Source organism: Convolutriloba macropyga, chromosome 9 (assembly GCF_964194025.1).
Source record: "Convolutriloba macropyga chromosome 9, txConMacr16.3, whole genome shotgun sequence".
Taxonomy (NCBI): domain Eukaryota; kingdom Metazoa; phylum Xenacoelomorpha; order Acoela; family Convolutidae; genus Convolutriloba; species Convolutriloba macropyga.
In genome coordinates this window covers 32,758,563-32,779,281 of record NC_134476.1, presented here as the reverse complement: position 1 = coordinate 32,779,281, position 20,719 = coordinate 32,758,563, and the positions used below count along the sequence as shown (strand labels likewise).

Below are 20,719 nucleotides of genomic sequence, written 5' to 3'. Positions count from 1 at the left end.
CAGATTTCATCACTAGGTTTAAACTGTCCATCAGCTTTTAACACTGCAGGATCAATATTTAGTGTAACTATATTTTCCATACTTCCAAGCATGACCACTGAAGATTCTGTTAGTACTACAGAAATGAAAAGATACAAACACTCTGAAATTGCGCAGAAAACTTTGACTGCATTTCCAAAATTCCCCTTTCAAAAAAATCTGCTTCGTTCGAAAACTTTTTTCAAAACTGTTTATTAAAAATACCATCTTAAAAAAATGGTCAACAATATGAGCAGGTCAGCCATTTTTGATCAGAAACAAAAATTTCAACGTAATAAGTGAAATCTTTGAACCAGTTTTCACTACATTGTAATTTTTGTTTTTTCCAAAAAAACCACAGAAGAAATTGATTGAACCTAAAAATAAGACAGATAAGAATCAAGTGTGCAGCAAATCGCAGCAGCAACATTTTTATGAATTATCCTATTATCTATGGTAGACAATATTTGGTCGAAACAATTGAAAACCATTTGGGTTGCTCAATTTTATTTAGAGTGAAGCTATTGCAAGTGTTTAGTACTAATATTTTTAATTTTGAAATTGGTCACGAGACTGCAAAATTGACGATACGTTGCATGTATGGAATTTAGGTTTTGACTATCACTCCAGAAATTCTGAAATTAAAATGAGCTGCTCGTATTTTTTTTTTGGTTTTTACCTATTTCTTTCTCTTCTTAAACTTGCCAATCAATCAAAACTTCAGGCGAAAGCACACCAAGTCTACATAGGCATTTACGAGAACTTCTTCTTAAATCGAACAAGATGTCTCAATGGCAAAATTTATTGCGTCGAACATTATCGCAGATTATTGTCATAATAGATTTTTTCCGCAAAAAATCGGAACAAAGCTAAATAGTTGAAATGTGATAGTTGAACTTTTAACGATAACTATTTAAAAAAAGTGTCCAGAGGACGTAATTTAAATAAAGCCTCAGAACAGATTGATAACATATATTTTGAGAAATTTTTGTGCTACTCTGGAAAAATTTGCAAAAGTGTTCACTTGCGGAATTTTTTGTTTCAAATAAAGGGCAAAAAATTATCTGTAAAAAAGTGCTCAACCGCTACTCTTCGAGTCGTAAAAACACTTTAGAAAACCAAATTTCGTGTCGTAAAAAAACAAAAAAAAAATTGGCTGCGCTCACCTTTAACTTTACTCCCATGAAAAAGAAATTCGAAAAAACAGTTATTTGCTAAATGCTCCGACATAATTTAGCGGGGGGGGGGAGGAAGAGGAACAATATCCTCAAATGGGGTATTTTTTGTTCAGTCAATTTTGGTCGACCGATATAATCATCGTAGAGAGTTGTGAGTACTATCATAAGAAAGCCTGTTCAGCGCAGAATATAGAATACATATTTTTAAATTTTCGTTTTCTATAAGCAGTTATTGAAGTTTAAATACTCGTGAATAGCAGATGTTTGTTTTCATTCACATTTGTGGCTTCTATTCACATTTTCCGTATTTTTGACCAAAATTATGTCAATTTTGCTGAAACATTATTATTAACCGTATCGGTATTGGTTTTAGGGAGGTGCGCTTCTCTATTGTTCCATCTAAGTTTTTTAAATTTAGAATTGATGCTAAATTTCTCAGACTTCTCAAATTTCAGAACCCTTTCGTCAAAATTGGGACCAAGTATATTTTTCAGCACACTTTTTTCAAATTTGCCGGAATTACACACCCTAAAACTTCGGTCATACTATTCGTAAATTCAAAAAAGGACAGTTGTACTCCCCCTGGTTTTAAGCGTCTTGTTCTCCCGTGAAACTATAAGCTTGCCAGTTTTTTTTGCAAATTTAAACTCGGAAATTAAAAAAAACGCATTATGTGTTTTTGATATACAGAAGAGATTTGATATAAAACTGAATTTTTTGGAACCATTTGAGTGTTCGGTTATTTTCTCAGATGCGCAGCAGTATCAGAGCTGATTTTGATCTCACCATGAATCCTTACGACAAAAAATAAGATTTTAATGGGGCACCGAGTTTTTTTCAAAATCTTTTGGCGTTTAACGATTTTGTAAATTACTGACAAGATTTTCAAATGAGGGCTCATTACTTATTAGTTGCTATATACAAACGATGAGCCTCAACAAACATATATTATCGTTTGGATATAAACAGCCCCACTCCAGGACGGTTTTGTTTTTATTTTTGTTTTTTTGTTCAGGCCCACATTAGTGGGGGGAGGAACAGTATACTCAAATGGGCTTTTTTGTTCAGTCATTTTTGGTCGATTGATATGATCATTATAGAGAGTTGTGGGGTATCATTAGGAAGAACATCTAGCGTAAAAAAAGCGAATAAAAAGATTTTTCTAATTTTCGCTTCTTGCAGGAAATTATATCGAGGATTAAATTTTTTAAATAGAAAACGTTATTTCGTTATGTTTGTTCACTTTTCCCGTACTTTTGATCGAATTCTCGTCAGTTTTGCTAATATATGTTAAATTTGTTAGCATTAGTTATATTGATTTTAACTTTAAAGATAGAGGAGTGTGGTTGAATTGTTCGATCCCAGTTTTTTGTCTAGAGTTTGTGCTATATTTTTTCAAATATCAGACTTTTCAAAAATGGAACCAAATATGCTTTTTCAGATCAATTTCTTTAGATTTCCTGGGAGTAGACACATCAGAGCTGTATTCATAGTCTTACTTAGATCAAAATGAGAGCTAGCTGTACTCATGCTGGCTTTAAGAGTCTTGTGGAATTATAATTGTTATGCTCTTTGTAGTCCAATGATTTAGTTTATACGCACAATTGGCTTCTTTTTGAGGTTAAAACGAAATCAAACATTGCTTTAAGTTGCTATCTAATGTCCCGTGACAGCATTTATTCTTTTTGAAGAAAATGTCGGTGAACTCTTGAACTTTTCCAATAGTTTATCCTATTGCTCTCAACTTCAGGCGTAATTTCAGGAAACACAAGCTAAAACTCTTTTCCTGTGAGTTATAATTTGATATCTGTAGCCGTTCTTTCTCTATTTAACCAATACTGTCTTGTATTTGATACTACGAAGTTTTCGTATTTTTTTTAAATTTTGGAGCACAACTGCACATTTTAAAGGTTCAATTTTTGTGGTCAAATTACCACGTTATTGATGGGTTCAATTAAAAAAACATATACGAGAAAATTCACAATTTTGAAAGAAAGGTATCTGAATATGTTAATTGTTATTGATGAATAGTTCATGCTTTTCTGCTGAGACACAGTTTTCTCGCAAAAATTCTCATTTTTATAAAAGAAATTTTCCCTTTTTTTGAATGAAAAAGAATGTTAAAGATATCTAAAATTGCTTCTCCAGGACTTATAACTGAGCCTATTTGAAGAATTCAGTTTAAAGCTAGATGTTTCAGTAACTTCGGAAATAACTTTTCCTATTAAAAACTATTTTTTGAACTGTCCTTTTTTGCTTTCCTTTTTTGCACCAAGTATCTTAATCTCTCTAATAAGCGGTCCCAAACACTTTTGTTGATAGAAGCATTATCTTTGTTGTTTGTTACATGTTTTGACTGATGGCTTTGATTATTTAATCGAATAAAAATTTTTGAGACTTCTAGAGTGGTCAATTATTGGAGCTTGATTTTGTTTTCAATTCTCCGTAGTCTTTTTATAGGGAAGAGCGTTGATTTTCAGATGCCCCGAACACTGGTGTAAAATTGTCTGGGAAATTTTGGCTGCTGCATGTTTTTGTTGATATTTTGTATTTTCGTGACTTAGTTTCATTTGTATCAGGCCCAATTGGCTTCCTGAAGAGTTGCAATTTTATCCATCTGTTGAAGTTTTATGTCTCTTATGAGCTTTGGAAGTATTTTTTTCAAAAACATATTCACCCTTTGAGCTCCACTTTTTTTATGTTGTTTTTTTTGTCAATTTGCGGTTTAGTCGTTTAGTCGCTGTAAAGACAAGTCAACACCCGTTTCCAATAAAATATAGCTCATTCAGTAAACTAGTTTTGTTGAAATTCTTGTTTCATGGCGTTATTACTACTTTTACAGGGATATTTCAAACAAAGTTTGAGATTTTTATATTTTTGTAAATTTTTGAGGTTTTTTTTATTTTCAAAATAGAAAATAAATGGTAGACAACATTTGCCTTGAAATTTTGCTTAAATGAAATCTTTAATGCTCTTGATGACAAGTTTTTTTTCCGTTTTAACGCCTGCACTGCTTTTTTGCAAAGTTTAATTGAACCTTTTGATTTCGCCGGTTTTTGTCCATCTTTTGGTGATTGTATGACGTACACTGGATAATCACAGCTCTTGATTGCAACCACTGGAAATATGAATGAAAATTTTAGTGATTCAAGTTTTGATGATAATAATCATTTCGTGATAATTAAGTGTTTTTTTAAAAAAATATTTTTGAACTTAGAACCTTTATTGGTTTTTCATCGACATGTTATCCAGTCAATGGAGGACCGGTCCCATATCTTTATTAATGGATCATAGGTTGGTTTGTTTTGTTCAGGTTTTATCTGATGCGAGTTTAATTTTGGTATAATTTTTTTAATGCAAACATCGAGTTTTCTTCGTAATTATTTTTTCTGGTTTGATTTGTTTTGTCTTTTCTAGTAGTCCTGTTTACAATAAGTTTTATCGACCCCATTTTTAGCGTGATTTCGTTGTATTTATATTTTGGTTTATTGAGCGATGACTATAATTTAGAAAGTTTTTAACCTTTTCATCATTTGGTAGACAATTAAATCAAGAACCTCCTTGTTAACATTATCTGACGAACGTGGGATCTCTCAGGTAAGGTAACTCGACTAAGTTTTTAATTTTTACGACGAAGTTTTAAAATAAGAATAACAAGCGTGTGTTGCAATTGGTGACTGTAAGCGAACATAGTTCAAGTTTGCTTCACGCTTGGATTTATCTGTCACTATTGTTCACTATGCCTGTTTTTGGGTGTTGTATAAAGAATAGTGACACCATAAGTAATTGACATTCATGAGTCATTTATTTCCAAGGTTTTAGTATCTGATGACGAAGACAGTTTCAATTAGACCGAAATGAAAGAAAGCCCAATTGGTAATTATTTTCAGATTTTACGCTTTAGATACAAACTGCGGATTCAGAACACAATTAGCTGTTTAGGAATTAACCATATCACCGTTCACATGAACAATTAAGTCTTCGAATTTGATCACAAAAAATTACTAATAAAATTTGAGCAATAAAGTTTCAGGCTAATTTCATGCTCAAAATACCTGTTACTAGTAACAAAATGTAAACTTTTTACTTGATTAAAATTAATTAATTTCAGTTTGATTTTCATATTTTTGTAAATTTTTGAGGTTTTTTTATTTTCAAAATAGAAAATAAATGGTAGACAACATTTGCCTTGAAAGTTTGTTTAAATGAAATTTTTTAATGTTCTTGATGACAAGTTTTTTTTTCTTTTTAACGCCTTCACTGCTTTTTTGCAAAGTTTAATTGAACCTTTTGATTTTCTTGTTTTTGTCCACCTTTTGGTGACTGTATGACGTACACTGGATAATCACAGCTCTTGATTGCAACCACTGGAAATATGAATGAAAATTTTAGTGATTCAAGTTTTGATGATAATAATCATTTCGTGATAATTAAGTGTTTTTTTTTAAAAAAATATATTTTTGAACTTAGAACCTTTATTGGTTTTTCATCGACATGTTATCCAGTCAATGGAGGACCGGTCCCATATCTTTATTAATGAATCATAGGTTGATTTGTTTTGTTCAGGTTTTATCTGATGCGAGTTTAATTTTGGTATGACTTTTTTAATGCAAACATCGAGTTTTCGTCGGAATTATTTTTTCTGGTTTGATTTGTTTTGTCTTTTCTAGTAGTCCTGTTAACAATAAGTTTTATTGACCCCCTTTTTAGCGTGATTTTGTTGTATTTATATTTTGGTTTATTGAGCGATGACTATAATTTTGAAAGTTTTTAATCTTTTCATCATTTGGTAGACAATTAAATCAAGAATCTCCTTGTTAACATTATCTGACCAACGTGGGATCTCTCAGGTAAGGTAACTCGACTAAGTTGTTAGTTTTTACGACCAAGTTTTAAAAGAAGAGTAACAAGCGTGTGTTGCAATTGGTGACTGTAAGCGAACATAGTTCAAGTTTGCTTCACGCTTGGATTTATCTGTCACTATTGTTCACTATGCCTGCATGGGTGTAGTGTAAAGAATAGTGACACCATAAGTAACTTATATTCACGCGTCATTTTTTTCCAAGTTTTTAGTATCTGATGACTAAGACAGTTTCAAATAGACCGAAATGAGAGAAAGCCCAATTGGTAATTATTTTCAGATGTTACCCTTTAGATACAAACTGCGGATTCAGGACACAATTACCTGTTCAGGAATTAACCATATCACCGTTCACATGAACAATTAAGTCTTCAAATTTGATCACAACAAATTACTAATAAAATGTGAGCAATAAAGTTTCAGGCTAATTTCATGCTCAAAATACATGTTACTAGTAACAAAATGTAAACTTTTTACTTGATTAAAATTAATTAATTTCAGTTTGAGCAATTACTTTTCAACGTGAAAAATAGCTAGGGAAAATGAAAATAACACAATTACGAAACTTTGTCACGCGTTTCAACAAAACGCCAAATTTTTTTTCAAATATGACATTTTTTTCAAATATGGCCACGTAATGAAAGCAAGCTGCTGCCTGTGTTGTTCACGAAAGATTCCAAGCGTGCTTTGCGGCGCAATGATGTTTTTGTACCTGCAGTTGGTATTTTTGTGTAAATTCCACCCGCCTGTGGGTGACTTCTGGAATAGGGAATCTGTTCGGAGAGACGTCTCATGGCCTGGCTCAGTTTACTACTGGCGCCTCCACCCGTATCTGCAGATGAACTGGGACCAGTAGTTCCTCCTTCAACGTCCAGCATGTCAACGTCATCAGTTCCACTGTCCGATCTCAACACAAAGTCCCTGAAAATTAACGCCAACTTTTAGTATAGCAGACAACATGCGGGTGTTGCATCCAGAAAAAAACCTTAACCAATATTGCTAATGTATTATAATTGAGGTTGTTTGCTTGTGTCTTATGATGTTGAACGATGTCAAGTAGAAAATGAAAATGTTTTGTGTCACTTGATTTGTTGCTATTGTTTTTGAGAAGTCAAGTACCGGTGAAGCTTTGATGATTAGCTATGCGTTCTTCGCTAATTTGTGAAAACGAAAAGCTACGGTGTCTTTGGAAAACATATTATCAAAGACCGCATTTAGTTATGATCTGGACCATAGTTTGGGTACGTGACAGAACAAAAATAGGTTAGTTAGATGGCGGAAAATTAGATGGTAACCATTTCCAGACTATAACCGTGGGTCCTATCGGAGTACCATGTTTGCCTGACCCATGCTGGTCTTGTGTCTGGGAAATTGTTGGGCAGTTGCTCTCGGAAAGAAAAGATTCATTCACACACTTTTGATGGGAAATAATAAAACTCTCTCTTTTCTTTTTCGAAAACTAATTATTGATTTCAGGATTTTGTTTTAATCTACGATGCCCAGTTTGAGGTCCCAGACGTAAGCAAGTATGTCCGGACAGAAGATGAACGGACGATGGGGGAGCGGTCTGGTAAAGGCACGAAAGTCTGGAAATAACAACTTTTCGTCTGGGACAACCTGGACATAGGCACTTTCCCTCTGGGACGGTCTCGGTCAGGGCATACTTGCTGCTGTCTGTGATCTGAACCACGGTTTTGTTGGTGATATTTAATTTAAGAGTCCATTTGATATATCGTATTTATTTCATCACCCTTTTGTGTTAGATAAACCATCATTAGCTTTATCAAATGATTAACTATCATTAGTTTTTTAGGATGATTATAGGGTGATTTATAGGATGATTAAGCTGACAATTTAGTTGCGATGAAAGCAATGAACTTATTACTTGAAAGAAGTGGGTGATTCTGGACTAGTGTCCCCGTGACAGTTTGGAATTCCTTCTTTTCCCTGAAATATTCACAAACATTGTAATTCGAAACAGACGGATAATGAATGCAGTGAGCCGTTAATTAGCATATAAGGAACACTCACTTGCTTTTGGCCCGATGTGACGTCGGAGTCACTTTCCGTCAAGCTCCCTGGAACAAGAAGGACGACATCATACCTACCTGATAAACCACTGATAAAAACAGGAAAAATCACGACCAAATATTACAATACAGTTTTTGCACGCTAAACAGCTTCCTGAATCTTGAGGATTTATGAAGGCAACTCGTTTATCTCGAACAACTCAAAGCTACCAAGAATTTAAGCACCCTCAGTTAGTTACAGTGCACGTGCCCTTACATAGTAAATCATTATGTACATATATATGGCACAAGCCCTTGTGGTGTAAGTAATATGTACCCACCAAGCTGGGAGGGAGGGGGGTGGGGTGGGGGGGGGGGGACAAACGCATCCGAAAGCATCCGAATTATCATTAAAAGCATAAAGAGAGATTTGATGGATATTGATGATTGCTGTTCTGTCAGTAAAGTGTTTGTCTGTTTTTAAGTAACTTTGTTTGGATTGATTTTCCCCATGCTGAGGTCCCAGATCGAAATCAAGTGTGTCCAGGCTGCGGACGAATTCAGGGAAAAGTCTGGATAGCACACGAAGGTCAGGACGTAGAAACTTTCCTCTGGGACGGTCTGGAGATACTTGATTTCGGTCTAGAACTTCATAATGACAACATATCAAGGAACATTACTGTGAGCTGCTATGCGATTTATGTTAGTTATCGGGGACACAGCTGGGGATCCAACTTGTTTTGCAACATTCACTCCTTCAGCAGCTGCCAGTTTTGGAGTAGACGCAGCCACACCACCTCCAGCAGTGGGGTTGTTGTTTTTGTTAACAGAATTTTTATTATACTGACTTCGTCTCTGACCTCTGGCAGCTCTGATTGTAGATTTGAGGAACCCAATTTCCTGGTCAACTGAAAAAACAAGAAAAGCTCTTTTGTAAATTCTTGGATAGGTCAGCGCTGGTTTAGTTCTGCCTTTTTTGGAAAAGGTTCTCAAAGCGCAAAAAAATCAATAAATGTCTTGATAAACTGACACCTTATATTTTTCAAACCTTTATGTCTGAATGACGCCGAAGTCAATCCGCTACCCGATGCAATTGGGACTCCCCCTGCGCCACCCGAAGTATGAATAGCCGATGAAGATGCAGCAGCGCCAGTCTGTCCAGAAGAAGCCAGCGATTCCCCGGCTGGTCCGGCAGGCACATTAGAAGCAGACGACAAGCCCAGAGCAGCAGACACGTCTTGACTCTTTTTACGCACGTGACGAAGTGAGGAGAAGTTGGTCAAGTGAGAAGACGCGATTGTTCCACCTGTAAAAGTGACGTCACAAGTGAAAACCCTTTTGGCATTTTGGGACGTTTAAAGCGAAAGGCATATATGTAACATCTAATAGTAACAATTTCATCCCAAAATTTGATAAAAAGGGTTTCGCTCTAACTAAAGCTAAAGATGGCTGGCCGCGTGATTATCTTCGCAATGACCACTAACGTTGCAAAATGTAGACCTTTGAGACCTCTAAAACTTTATATGAAAAAGAAAAACTGAACTTATTTCAACCCAAACTATTCTAATTTTTATCTGCATTTGGTCTTGACAGCTGTGGTATACACAAACGCATAACACCAAATTAATATGAACAACATCATTTCTTAGAACTTAACACCCGTAGACATTGCAGAATAGCTAAATTGTACTAAATGGTTAGAAAGTAGCAACAACTGTACGAACTATTTGAAATATTACACGTTTGATGCAAGATCTATGTTAAGCCAACTATAGTGTGCTAATCTTGATCATTAGGTGAAAAATGTTTTTGTTTCTTGTAGGAATCCTAGCAAGTCTTTTTCTAAATCCTAGCAAGACATTTTAAGACGACTTACAAGTGAATAAAAAACCTAAAGTTGACTGTTCTGCAATATATTGGTTTTCATGAACTAGCAGCTTGCATGTGCAGTGTCACTAAACAAAACATATCATATAAAATGACATCAAGTTCAGACCCAATGCAGTGCAGATAAGGTAAAGTTGCAGTGATTATTATTAAACTTAGTTTTTTAGACAGCCCTGAAGAATACTTAATATTGCATGTTAAACAATAAACAAAAACATAGCTAGCAGGTCGCCGGAAAATAGTCGCCCTTGACGCGCTTAAAGCTCATCGGGATTGAAACAGAAAAAGGAAAAAGAAGAGATAGAAATTGACAGATTTTTTTCCAAGTCTCCGAAAGTGTTAAATTGGTGTACAGTTTCAGTTAGATTCTAAAAATATACTTACTTCAAGTTAAAAACTGAAAACTATTAAGTTTAATATTAAGGTCAGCAAGCAATGCCTCTAATGAATTTTGATAACCTAATGTACTATGACTTAATGATCGCGCTTTATCGTTTTTTTTTTATTTTATTAATAACACAGAATAATACTGAATAAAATAACACAGAAGACAATTTTCAGCGCGTGAACAAAAAAAAGCCAATTAAGCAAACTAATATTTGTTCAAGCCCCTTTTTCTTACTCTACTTAAAAACTCCACTTCTTGTTTCAACGTGACCAAAAATGCTACTCAAATTTGACGTCAAAAATCATAAAAATGTATGGACAGATCTTTAATGAAAACAGCGTTCGAATACAATTTAAATTCTTTTAATTGTAAAAAAGGAGTGCGGCTAAATAATAGCCGTCGAAAGCCTGACAAATATTTTGTTTCATATTATTTGAAAATGATTCCACTTCCTGGCAATAAAATTTCAATGGCAATCATTTTAATGGACCTAGACCTAATTATCGTCAATTGAAGGAATCTCAAAATTGAAGTGAAACAATGTAGGGGTTATATTAATGCTGTACTAATAGGGGGGCTAAAATGGGCTGTAAATTATGAGGGGTTAAGAGATAAGGAGTTAAAAAACAGGACGCCTCTTAAAAGTTTCAGATATTGAGCCAGAACTTCCTGGTCTGTTGAGATTATTAAAAAAGGATATATCTTTGAGCAATAATAGACTAAAAACAAATCCACAAATTAATTTTATGACACTATCAATTTATGTTTAGGACGCTCTCACTTTCTAGTATTTGTTGTGATGTGTCAGTGATTTGTTGCAGCCAGATCATTATAAAAAATGAGATAGAAATAGCAATAGCCTTTTTTTCATTTTTAACATGCAGATGCTAAATGAAACAAATGAAACAGTCCAAACAAAAAAAATTATACGAAAAAAGAAAAACTAATGGTTCATCACCTATGATTGTCATCAGTGACGAAAAGTTAATGCTTCATTACTATTGCGTCATTCGTTTTTGAAAACTGACAATTTGTAAGGCAGGCAAAATAAGCAAACTCAAAAACTGATAATTCACGTCTAAATTCGATTTCTCAAAAGGAAAACGAACACTAACTAAATAAATGGAAGCATTTTATTTGCCAAAAAAAGTAAACTTGTACCAAATTTTACAGAACGGAAAGTTTTCAAAATTATGACGTAACAAGACAATAATCGAGATGGCAAATGTGACGCAAAAATTTTTTGAAGGAGAGTAGCAAAAACTTCAAATGTGTTGGTAAAAATTATTTCATTTGAGAATTAATCACTCGCTATTGAGATTACTTATACAAAATTCCGAGCAATCTGTCAATGAAGAAAACATTTTTTTTAGCTTTTGAGCATTAAAAATTATAAAAAAGAGCACAGGACGAATAAAAAACATAGCCAGAAGACTCTAGAAGTTGCTCGAAACCAAACACTGTTGAAGTCTCAGAAACCCCTGCAATAACAAAAGATTTTCATTGAACCAATGCAAAACAATTTGAGTGTAACAGTTTGGTTAAATTCTGAGGAAGGAGAAAAGAAGGAACGAATAACTTGAGGTTCATAAGTTATTTTTGTTAACAACCTCATTACATATTTTCCTCTAAAAATCTATATAAGTGGTGACTACAGACGAAGCAAAACACAACAGAGCATTTAGTATTCCTCTTGTCCAGTCCGGTAAAATCGAAGTCATAAAAAGACAAATAACTCAATTTTAGGGAAAATAATGAGCTAAAAAGTATTTAAATCAAAATTGTATGAAAAAGAGGTACAAGATATTTTGAACAAATCGGAAAAATTGTATAAAAAATTGACAAATTGGGCCAACTATTCAAAATTATTTACCCTTTTTTTTCAAATTTACCTCACTTCTCTAACTTTGGGTTTTTCATTTTAATTTGTACATTTATCAAAAAGTAAGGAAAATCACAACTCCTCTTCAATTCGTAAAAGGAAAAAAACCAACTAGACCGCATCATAGCTAAGCTCAGCTCACAATTTCGTTGCTGCATTAAAAAAATTATTCTCTCCGAACATACCAAATAACATAATGCCATGAGATATAATAGACCTGAAGATAAGATATCGCAACTGAGCTGTACCTTTTATGGAAGGTAATAACAAAACATTCACTATCATATCAAACATCTAGTCGGCATATCAAGCGCGTTTCAACTAAATCACGAAAACTGAATACTGGTTTCCCATAATAAAAAAAAACCTTGTAAACAGCTAGTTTGTTCAAGGGTTTTTCTGATTCTGCAATGAACTTGGAGGAACAAGTAATTCTCAAGCAAGATTTTCTGTACAAACTGCACAATCGTTTGAAAGGAAATGGACAAGTTGAGTATTTCTATAAATTGGCAGGTAGGCTTGAGAGAGAGCTTTTTGAAATAGATTGCACCCTAGTCTCTATAGCCTCAAACAAGAAATAAAAAGCTTTTTGATATAAATTTCCATCTACTGTGCTCAGTGGAAGGGAGTGAAGGGGAGTGGGGGGGGGGGGGGTGCACGGGGTAGTAACAACGGACAGGATATGCGCGTAAATATGGAACAAGAACGCCAATGTTGTACTACGAAGAAAGGGTCAGTCCAAAGTGGAATAAAAACAGTGAACATACCAGCAGTACTACTACCAAATGCATCATCATCATCATCTTCACTTTCATAGGCGGAGGAAGCATAAAAGTCAGCTGAAAACCAAACTGTTAGTCACTCACTACGTCAATCTGGCTAGCAATGCTATATCCCAGTGAAACAACACTTGAAGGATTCTGGTAACGTTCTTGGTAGGAAGGGGGGTCTTTTCTTTCCTATTATAGCCCACACGAATTTATACCCCCCATTATCGTATAATTACAATGATGGGGGTCTATAGGTTATATGACAGCAAAGCTGGGGGGGGGGGGGGGTTGTAGTGGGAAAGACGCAAGAAAAGATCAGGATTTATTCAAACTCGCTGGTTCTTTGAATAAGTTTCAAGAGATTAGGTGTTTTAATGAGATCAATACATGTAAAGAGTTATCATAAAAACTAGATTAAAATGATCTTACTAAGACACTCTAAGTTTTCTCAAGAAAACAAAGATGTTATATGTCTTGGCAAGGTGAATCAAGGTTCATTTCACTGGGATTACTTTTGATTATAACTCATAAGTTTTATATGATTGTTAACTAAAGACACCGAAAGCTGAAACTTAAAAAAACATTGAGTTCATTACCCGTTTTTACTACATATATTGCAATGGTACTATAAACTTGGTACCTAATATTACTGAGAACAAAATAGTAAAGTTGAAATAAAAAATGATATAAAGAAGCTGGGAGTGTTGTTTAAAATATACATTACCCTAAATCAATATCAAGTTCCTTCTTTATTGAAAACTGAAGTCGAAGATAAAGTAGTTATAATGATAATAATAACTGATGCTTGGCAATCAAGATATCCACTTTTTTTTCAAACAAAAAGGTGTCAACAAATGACCTCTGCTAAATGAGATTAGGCAAGAAATAGTGCATATATAGCCTAAGCAGTGATTTTTCAAAATCTTTATTAATTACCTAAAATCCAGTTCAAAAACCAGATTTTCTTTGGAGACGCAACATGGGTTAGTTCCTAATCCACAATTAGTTTAAGAGAATTCTATGAATTTTTTAAATCAAAAAGGCTTTGCTTCACCCCTATCTAATTGACACATTGTTAAAAACTAAATAAACATTCTGAAAAACATTGAGAAAATCTACTAAATTTACTCGGCAAAAATGCACGTTTTGCGGCACAAGGAAGCACTTATAGTATTAAAACAAACGAAAGATTTTAAAGAATTTTGAGCCAATCGCAAAATCCATTAGCATCAATAATTACGTTAGAAATCGATTAACCTTATTTTTTATAGTTGTTTCTAACCGTATCAATTTTTAAGTTTTTCATTTAAAATTTTGCATATTTGAAACTAATTCTTTTTCATTTTTTAGTCCTATTGGCAGGTTAGATTATAAAAATTAAAAAGCCTTGAGTTTGTTATTTAGCAGTGGGGCATATGCAAACTCTAGGGCACTAAGTTCGTCAAGTTGATAAAAGTTATATCCCGACATATGCTTAGTTTGCCGTTCAGTTTCTTTTCTAAAAATATGTTATAAGACAGAATTCTTAAAAACCTATGATTTTGAACTTAAATTAATTTAAATAGACCAGCTTGAACTTATGACTGAAGTATTTTTTTATTGAGTTAGGCTACGCATATGCTCAAAATCGAAAAAGTCAATGTTTGAGAGCACGGCAATTACCTATACTAGTTAAAAAACTATTGAAAGAATTGAAATTTTAAAAAAAATTAACTGCAGAAAATTGTAACTACATAAAAGTTTTGATGAAATTTGTTCCGTCAGAGTGCCATTATTTTCAACAAGGTTGTGATGCTACTGTTTTGAAAGATTTAGATAAAACAATAAATAAAATGAAGTTTTCCTGGTAAACACCTTCAGTAATTAAAAAGAATGTTTTTACAGCTTGTTAGTATATTACATTATTAGTAAGACCTTATGAATCAATCAATGGTTTTGACAATGACGCTCAATAGCCATAGAAAGAGTGAAATAGCTGAAGAACTCTGGCGAGATTGGTGCATAACTCTAAAATTTGACAACCAATCCTAAGCAAATTGGTAATCAAGTTAAAAGTTTTTTTAATAATTATTGAAAATAATTAAACAAAGAATATAGTTAGTTTCTACTTTACTTACAGCAGAGAAAAGTAAGGCCATATACATGATCTCCTCATCAAGCCAAATTGAGATTATTTTTGCAACTATGAACATCATTGTCGACCAATCTTATTTCTCCTTGCTAGACTATTTTATTCATTTCTAAATAACTTTTGTATAGAAGTAGTAAAATTGTTACATTTTTGCTTGAGATGATTGCAAGGCTAGGTATCAACAGATCTTATTTTGTCAAATTTTGACAAATTGTTTCGTATGCACACTAAAATTAGTTAAGGCAACATATGACGTGCCTCAAAGTCAGGTTAGATTTACGTCAAAAACTAGGGTAAATTATTAATTTAATAAAGACAATTTTACCGCTACCGTTAAGGTAACCAATTCAGGTAATTTTAAGGCGAGTTAGAGTAAAAAGAGGGTCTTTATTAAGGCAATGAGTCCTTAACTTTTACTGTGAAGTTAGGGTAATGTTAGCTTGAGGTAAGGTGAGTCAGATTTACTTTAAGGATAGAGGTGAGTAAGGTCATTTTTTAGGGTAAAATTACCTTAATTTTATTTAATGTGTATAACTTGTTGATGCATCATGTGCAAGCGCACATTACCGATCCTACTTGTTTATATATTAGTGCATCATTTGTTTGTTTGTGAACCAGTCGCCGCATTAGTGTATTGTAAAAATTAATTAATTTTTTTGTTGTCAAAATCGGAGATTACAAATAGGGAATTGATTTTTACCGCCCACGAGTCATTAAACAAATCAACTAAAACAAACGGGTTTTGAAAGGAATTTACTTGATTTTTTTTCTGGTTTGTCTTATATGAAAATCTGTGCCACAATCTTTGCAAGTAGAATTTATTCGGATGGGTTCTTGTGATGATAACACTATAAATATAGCATTATTTTAACGGATGAGATTTCCTTTCACCTGTTAAGAGACCAACAGTTAATAAAGTTTACCAATACCGAAAACAAAAATATGTCTTTCTAAAAGACACCCAACTTCAACATTCGCTCCATACGATCCATCACCAGAGAACTCAAAATCAAAAGCCCTTCATTCGTCGCGGGATGAACAAAAGTGAACAAAATGTGAAACTATTGCAAATAATTTTATGGCTAAAATATTAATTAATTTAAACTGAAGAGTTTAAGATAGCTGTTTGGATAATATTTGATGCATAAAGCCCGACTGATGATATTGTTTGTTTGCTTTTGTTTGTGTAAACAAGCCAGTGACTTACCCAGGTGTTTTGTCACTAAATCGACAATTGATCATACATTTAGAATAATAAACAGGTCCAGTTTCGAATTTCAGTGCAAACGATTAGAAAGGTCACTTGTGCATAAGAGATTCATTGAGAAATAAATCACGCATTGTTAGCAAAAGGAGCCATTACTTCATTGTGTACAAATAACTTCGTGGATCCAGATTTAAAACATTCTGTATTTTGCAAACTATTCATTTTTAGATGGAATTTTATTATAATTACTATAGTAAAAATTAAACATTTTGATTACAATATAAACCCTCATTGGCAAAAACAAACGCTTAAAGTTCACTTTTATTCGTTGAACTGCCTGTTTTCAGTAACATTTAAATTGTCGATTGATCTGATTTTCACTTGAATCAATAAAAGATCGATGAAAATTTGACAGTTGTAATTCCCGGAGAAAAGTTGTATATAGAAGAGTAAAAACAACGAATTTGGGCTGTTTTCTGTAAATGGTAGTAAGCCGAGTTACACGTAAAATTGGCTCAATTTTTTTCTTTTCAAACATGTGCTTTCACTTTAATTCCAGAAGATTCATGACCTATTGAACATATGTCACGTGGAACTCATCTTAGTGCCGCCTACAGAAAACCTGTTAAATTCTACCTTGACTGTTTGAAAATATACACATTTTCCTAGAATTCCGATCGATTATTTTTTCTTTCAATTTTCTGTCTATTTATATAAAACTCAAATCAATCGGCAACTACACGATGCTCAAAACAACCAATATACCGTGCATAACCTTTCCCTTTTAAGGAAGAGTGTATGATTCCGTTTCTATAATACCGCAGAGGTAGACTTAAAATGAAGTTGGTTGAGTTTACCCCGGCAAATCTGGATTATTTTGAAGGGCGGAAAGTAGTCTACATCCTTTGTAGCCTAGTTTCTGAAAAACGTTTTATTCTTCAATTTTAAGTTTTTGAGTTAAGTTTAAAGACAAACACTTGCTCTGAAAATCGGTTTGCTAATGTGGTGAATTTAGCTACATTAAGAAACGGAAAGTAGTACCAGCGTATTTTCTGCAATTCTCATTGGGCCATTTTTGTGGGTAGTAATTACCATTTTCGCTTCAAAATTGCCCAACTTCTGAATGTAACAGATTCAGAATTTTTCAAACAATTCGTTGGTCTAAGAACAATTGGCTGAGTAATTATACTCAGCAATATCGCTGTATTCCGCACACATGTATTAAAATTTGGAAAATAAGTGAGTGCGAATATGTCCGACGAGCTGAAATTTTGGTATAAAGGTCGGTAGTTTTTGCATTTTACAGTGTGCGCAAAGTAGTGACAAGTCTAATTAAATTTAATCTTTTGATCTTGTCGTTAATGAAGTGGGATTAGTCTCAAACGTTTGCTTTTTTATTGTCGCTAGAATGCGCCTCAAGCAACGTAACGAAAATAGCGACGAAGAAACGGCAATTTGGTTGGTGATGTTCGCATTGCCGCTGATCTCTGCAAATTTTGCAAAAACCCAAAAAGCCAATGAAAAGACCTCCATGGGCTAATATAGCAAAATGGCATTTAGTTTCATACTCAGTCAAAATTGATCTGGGCAAAACAGGTCCGCCTCCGCAATGTCATGTCAATCAATTAAAATATTTTGTGAACTAGTACCAGCAATTGTGCCGTATAGACTTGCTAAGAGAAGCAAAAACTTAAATATCAATTTTGAATGGTAAACTGTCTATTTAGAATAATAATTTCACTAGCATTTCAATAAATTATTGTTCTGAATTATATATGAATCGACTAACAAGTGATAAAGTTCTGATTGATCTAAATTAAAAAAAAAAACCGACTGATTCTAGCCGAGAAAATCAGATTGATTTTTATTGTCATGTAGTGGTTTTTCTCCATAAAAAATAATATAGTGGCTTTTCTCCCACCAGAATTCTATCAATAGTTATAATAGTCTTAATAAATTTAAAACAACCAATTATGTGAATGATTAAATGGTGGAATAGAAAAATGCGTGTAAAACGTCATTTCTCGAGGAAACAGTTTTTTAGGAGATTAAAAGCCAGGGAGTTTTCTTTTCAATAAGTTGTACGTATTTAAGATATCTGTCGGCTAAAAACTTTCTAAGGTACACTCAATGTTTTTTTTTGAAAGTAGCAAATAAGGCTCCAATTTGCTAACAAGTCGTGACATTATGTTCAATAAAGTACTATATGAAGAACTTCACTTTCTATTCACTCAACTAACAGGTAGAGGTAATGATTGAACAGCTAAATCACTTTCACGTTTTTACAGTCACTACTAGTCTGCATGATAAATCGAACTTGCCCGAAAAGTATTCAAGATGCTATCATTTCATTCCTTCTATCATGATAAGAAAGAATTGTTCACATTAATTGATATAATTTCAGTCCAACATACTTTTCCTTAAGTAATTACAATCAGACAAATAACAGTTGAAAAAACATTCCAAAACAATCTTAGAGCATCCCAAGAAATTCAGTTCACATCAAAACTTCAAAATCGTTTTTAGAAGAGATTTCCCGGTTCTTTTGGTAGAGATCATTTAAAATTTATGCAATCAGAAATTGTTTTCAGAAATTTCAATGCGTTAGTGTGTTAATGATAAAAGACATATAAAAATCATCTAAAGTACTTTTTAGGTTCTCTTAACTTCTTGAACTGTGCGGTTTTTGTTTAGCTACTCAAACCAGTTGAGACAGGTAATTATCTTGCAACATCTTATAAGATTCTCGTAAGAAATGGTTATCTTGCAAGACCTGGCGAGATAATTGGCTATCGTGCAAGATTCTTGTGCGTTTGTCTCGGTCGAGCTCTGTCCTCATTGGTTGCTACAGGCGCATTATATTTCATTTTGAGCAGAAAGCTAAAAGTCTTGCATTAGAAAAAACCACCTTTTCAAACGTTTGTCAATAAAGCAAAAATTGTAACTGTTTCGTTTCGCTAAGTTAGTCTTTGGTCAATGCCATTATGTGCCTCATAGAAATAACATTGCTTGTACCTTAGATGCTAGCTTAGATAAATTATTTATGTATTTTGCAACTGAGATCAATTTAAAAAAATTGAAACGGCTATTGTTAAACTGCTCTTCAGATGAAACAAAATTTGCAATGTGTCAGTGATAAGCACAACTTTTCAGGAGAACCAGCGGAATTGATTTTAGTGATTAGAAACTTAAAAATGTTTAAAGAGGTCTTGTGTCTTGCGTAGATACAAAAAATATAGAAATAAGCCAAATGTTCACTTTTTGTCTCTGTCTTTTTTGCGGCATCCAGTTGTTGAGCACTAAAGCGCAACGACCTCCAAAAAGTCGAAAATTTTCGAAACCAACTAAATTGAGAAAAGAATTCAACGCAAACTATGCTGTTTTAACGAGAAAATTTAAGCAATCGTTTTTCATTTACAACAATAAAAAAAGTGTTTAAGGTGCTGTTCAAAACCTGCGAGGTATTTTAAACTTTTGATAGCCCAAAAAAGGCAGCCCATTTTTTCAGTTGCAATTTTTGGAGCTTAATTGAAATACAGCCCAATAAAATAATATATGAGTCAAGTATGCCATCATTTAAAAAGCTCCGTAGCACGAAACAAATGCTCTTCAATATTTTTCACCAGATTTATCTGTTTACAACAATTTGAAGTATTTATGTCCGTTTAGTTTCAGTTTTCAGGTTTTTATTTGGGTTTTTGGTTAATATAAATAAATGAGAGGATTGATGGTAAATAGCTTGCATTAGCATACTTTAACGCAAGTCTGCGCTCATTCTGCCGAAGTTAATTAATGAATGAAACCAATTCTCAGAATTCGGAACTGACAGAAAACACCATGATAAACGTTGCCACTGCAAAAGTCTGGCCTGTCGGCTTAAGAGTTCAATTGATTGGCTTTTTCTCGACATTTTAGAAATTCTTTGATCAGACTTTTTACAGGATTGAAGTGATTTGAACATATTTGGATAATTAGTTAGTGTCACAGAATTGAAGAGTTAATAGTGTCACTCCAAAAAAACACATACGATTACGATTAAAACTTGGTCGAATTTAATTGCGAGTTCGTAATGATTATCAATATCTCATAAACTACCAAGTTATAAGTTGGTTAAAATCTTAGCATGACCAATTGAATGTGATGGTTATATATGGAGGTACCTCTTTTGAGTCTTCTGTTCCAGTTGGTTCCATGCACCCCATCCTGTCCCCCTCCACCCTGTTCCCCTCCCCCTTGGAGTGAGTTGAGGGTGTGTTTCGAGTCCGAGATGTCTCCTCCAGTGACAGTAGAGTCTTTCAGAGAGTTCTGCACTGATATCTGAGGAAGATTCTGTCTGTAGTTGCTCTCGTAAAATTCTTGCACTTTTCGCAGACGTTCTGAAATTCCGC

General features: G+C 33.7%; 2 protein-coding genes across 2 annotated transcripts in view; one reads left to right on the top strand and one right to left on the bottom strand.

Moving 5' to 3' along the window:
- LOC142345738 (tetraspanin-3-like) overlaps positions 1 to 20,719 on the top strand; it is a 550,337-nt gene that overhangs the window by 160,172 nt on the left and 369,446 nt on the right. The window lies entirely within an intron of this gene.
- Positions 1 to 20,719, bottom strand: part of LOC142346187 (protein unc-80 homolog) — a 151,187-nt gene that overhangs the window by 13,144 nt on the left and 117,324 nt on the right. Inside the window, exons 37-43 of the mRNA XM_075398696.1 lie at positions 20,492 to 20,707; positions 12,991 to 13,062; positions 9,115 to 9,372; positions 8,747 to 8,974; positions 8,089 to 8,135; positions 7,943 to 8,004; positions 6,770 to 6,978 (exon numbers count right to left, since the gene is read on the bottom strand). Coding sequence (XP_075254811.1) covers positions 6,770 to 6,978; positions 7,943 to 8,004; positions 8,089 to 8,135; positions 8,747 to 8,974; positions 9,115 to 9,372; positions 12,991 to 13,062; positions 20,492 to 20,707 — 1,092 coding nt within the window. The remainder of the gene's footprint in view (positions 1 to 6,769; positions 6,979 to 7,942; positions 8,005 to 8,088; positions 8,136 to 8,746; positions 8,975 to 9,114; positions 9,373 to 12,990; positions 13,063 to 20,491; positions 20,708 to 20,719) is intronic.